Source organism: Vanessa cardui, chromosome 9, assembly GCF_905220365.1.
Source record: "Vanessa cardui chromosome 9, ilVanCard2.1, whole genome shotgun sequence".
Taxonomy (NCBI): domain Eukaryota; kingdom Metazoa; phylum Arthropoda; class Insecta; order Lepidoptera; family Nymphalidae; genus Vanessa; species Vanessa cardui.
In genome coordinates this window covers 10,977,552-10,980,747 of record NC_061131.1, presented here as the reverse complement: position 1 = coordinate 10,980,747, position 3,196 = coordinate 10,977,552, and the positions used below count along the sequence as shown (strand labels likewise).

The 3,196-nt window shown below is 30.1% G+C and overlaps 1 protein-coding gene across 1 annotated transcript; it reads left to right on the top strand.

Annotated features, from left to right (window-relative positions):
* The first annotated feature begins 893 nt into the window (after positions 1-893).
* LOC124532471 lies at positions 894-2,490 on the top strand. The gene is made up of 4 exons (XM_047107377.1): positions 894-1,057; positions 1,120-1,368; positions 1,454-1,722; positions 2,267-2,490. The coding sequence occupies exons 1-4, from the start codon at positions 906-908 to the stop codon at positions 2,488-2,490; spliced, it is 894 nt and encodes a 297-aa protein (XP_046963333.1). The 5' UTR covers positions 894-905.
* Positions 2,491-3,196: the final 706 nt, after the last annotated feature.

Genomic DNA, 3,196 nt, shown 5'->3' with positions numbered 1-3,196 from the left:
CCACTACTCCGCAAAAAGTAACCTGAGCTTAATCGTAACTGGAGAGTTGCGTTATTAGAAGAGCTACTCGGATGAACGGTAACAATTCGATTCGATTTCGATAAAGTGACTAGTGATCTGGATTGAAAGTGATTTTTATACAAAAAAACTTTCTTTTTAAAGGTAAACAGTGACCTGATTCATTAGTTGGTAAAACTACAAACATGTTATGATGTTTTGCTTCTTTTATTGGTGCAACTATTTGTATATTGTTATATGTTGTAGAAACAATATATATGTATAACTTCATTAAGGATCATCATTTGGACAGTTTACCTTCCCACGAGATCGAACAGAAACAAAAGAACAACGTCTTTATTTTACGTTTTCAAAAGGTTTTTTAGGTCCTACGCTACCTACCTAAACCTTTTTACGTTTTACTTACTATATTTGCAAACCTTAATAACTAAAATAAGATTTCTTTAAATTATTTATTTTTTTAAATAACCTTTTTAATTAATATATAAATATTTAATTAAATTGCATTTAGCAATGCCGATATTCAAATTAATCATTGCATATTCTATTTTGGTAATTAGTCTAGATTGCAAATGCAAATTATTTTTAATCCTATGTCTATATTAATATATATTAAAATAAAATCTTGCTAATTGCTTCAATTAGCATATCGGCACTGGAATAAAGTAGTCCTTGCATTAACAATATAACTAGTACCAAATCATCTTTTCTATTTCTCCGTAATGATTACTCAAACCCTACAGTTACTGTTGCGATTAATGATGATAAATCATATAGTATTAAAAATTGTCAATTGTTTTAATAACCTTAAAGCTTCTATAAAAATCCTCGTTATTAAATTCCTTATTATTTCTGTTTGAGAAGTCATAGTGAATTTTAAGTAAAAAATGGCCTTGCTTAAAACTCTAAAAACGTTCTTTATGAAAGATGATTTTGATTTCGATTCAAATGACATTGATCTGTATAAATTTCATCCACAGATAAGAATTTTCCTTGTGTTTAATGGAATATTTTTCAACAACAGCGAATCCTATATAAGGTTTCATATTTTTTTTTATTCACAATTTTATTATTCATCAGCTAAATATTATCAATTTTCAGGTATTGCTGGCCAGTATTAAGTACTATGTTAGCATTGGTCGGTGCAGCAATCGAACTGATGATAATACACCATGGAATCGTCACGGCAGATTATTCATTCGCCACGGAATGTTTTTGCTATTTCATAATATTAACGACGATCCCTTTAGTTTACATAAGTGTTTTATTCGGTAGGAATAAAATATTACAGCTTCTGAATTCGATGGATCGAGACTTTTTATATATTTGTAGACTGGAACCTAAATACAGGTATCTAGAGCAACTATAACCTAACAAATGCATAAACTGATTGGATTTAGATATAATTATGTTTATTAATGTATATTTATTGTAGAAACTTATTTCTTAACGGCCAGCTGCTAATATGGCAGTTATGCATCATATGGCTTGTTTTCGCAATGTCTATCGTGACGATGTATTTGATTTCGACAATAGCGATCCTCTTTTACCAAAGCTTGTTCGCGACACAAACCGAGAATACGGTGAGACCGCTGATATTTCCACTGTGGCTACCGGAGGACGATCCCTACCGGACACCCAATTACGAAGTGTTCTTTTTTTTCGAGACAATCGTATGCTTGATGGTACCTCAGATATTTTGCGGTACGTGTGATCGTTAATTGTTGTTGTAATAGTCAAACAATCAATGAAATCGAAATTATAATGGATTAGACAAAAAAGTATTCAACCTGAAAGGCAAACAATTTTCTTTAATTTATTCGACGCAGAATTGTTAAAGATGACAAATACTGAGATAAATATTGTCTTTTAACTTTTTTGGCGTTTGTAAAGGGTTAAACAATGGTAAAAGTATTCGGTTGTAGGCAGAATGCCAATAAAAATGACAGGAGGAAAGGATTTCTAAGAGGTCGAATACTAAATTATAGATGGATATAATTTATGGCATATCTGTAAAAAATCTACTCATTTAAAAAATAAAAACAAAACTTTTCAATAAGGTTTTATTTTTGTGTTTTGCTCACTAAGACGTCCATAAATATTTATAACCTAAAAAAATCAAAGATTAAAATTTATACATCGACTTAATTGCTTGTTTGACAATAAATATTAAAAGTTTTTTTTTTCTAAATATTCAATTTATATTATAAAGTCACATAGACTCATAAATATAAGAATACATATTTAGTATTTACCTCTTTTACAGTATACGTATATGTCCTCTTTCACATTTTGCTGCACCACTATTATCTAATGGATATGATAATTTTCGACTGCGAAATTCTGTTCAATGATCTAGACGAACGTGTTGTCGATCTCCCACGAAATGATCCTAGGCGAATGAAAGTACAACTAATTCTTAATAAAAGGTTGGAACGTATTGTGATATGGCATAACATGGTTTTCGAGTAAGTAGTTATTACTTTCAAATATAAACGAAACTAGTAGCATTAGCAGCGAATGGAATTCTTAAATACCATGAAAAAAAGCTTACGTATTATTCTGTACATAAATTCTATCCAGATACGTTCAGCCGTTCTGATTTGTTTGAGTAACAAACATTCATCCGGACTTTTGCTATTATTCTTTTCTATTAGTAAGATTAAGGAGCACCTTATGTCCAGTATGGAAAATTTTGGTCTGCTTCCCAAAAAAAAAAACAATCCCACGAGCGGACTTCTAATTTTTTGTATTTGTGTTTTCCCTTCATCCAGCATTGGCCCAGCGTGAACTCTAGTCTTACTGTTCTAATACTAAGAAGACGCGTCAGCACTTCTGATTTATATTATCATAATTAAGAAAATAAAGATTAACTTACATCATCCCGTCCTTCAATCAATTTACGGGTTACAACATCTATAAAACGTTAAACTCACTTTTTATTTAAATAACTACTTATATACATTTTTTTTAAATTTATTAATAGAAAATTATTAACACTTACAATATTAACGAGTTTAATCTCCTTTATTGAACCTCCATCGAGGCCTTCTTCTAAAATATATTAAAATCATTCCATGTTATTTGTACCGAAAGGCCCAAATAATAGTCTATCTAGACAAAGTGTGAGTAACCATATTCCAGAAAATTACAACACAAAGCGAATATATTACTTATA

Excerpts from the sequence above, each read along its gene's own strand:
- LOC124532471 (XM_047107377.1), top strand. The coding sequence starts at position 906 with ATGGCCTTGCTTAAAACTCTAAAAACGTTCTTTATGAAAGATGATTTT. Across the intron at positions 1,058-1,119 it reads AACAGCGAATCCTATATAAG|GTATTGCTGGCCAGTATTAA; the intron begins GTTTCATATTTT and ends ATCAATTTTCAG. Across the intron at positions 1,723-2,266 it reads GGTACCTCAGATATTTTGCG|TATTTACCTCTTTTACAGTA; the intron begins GTACGTGTGATC and ends ATACATATTTAG.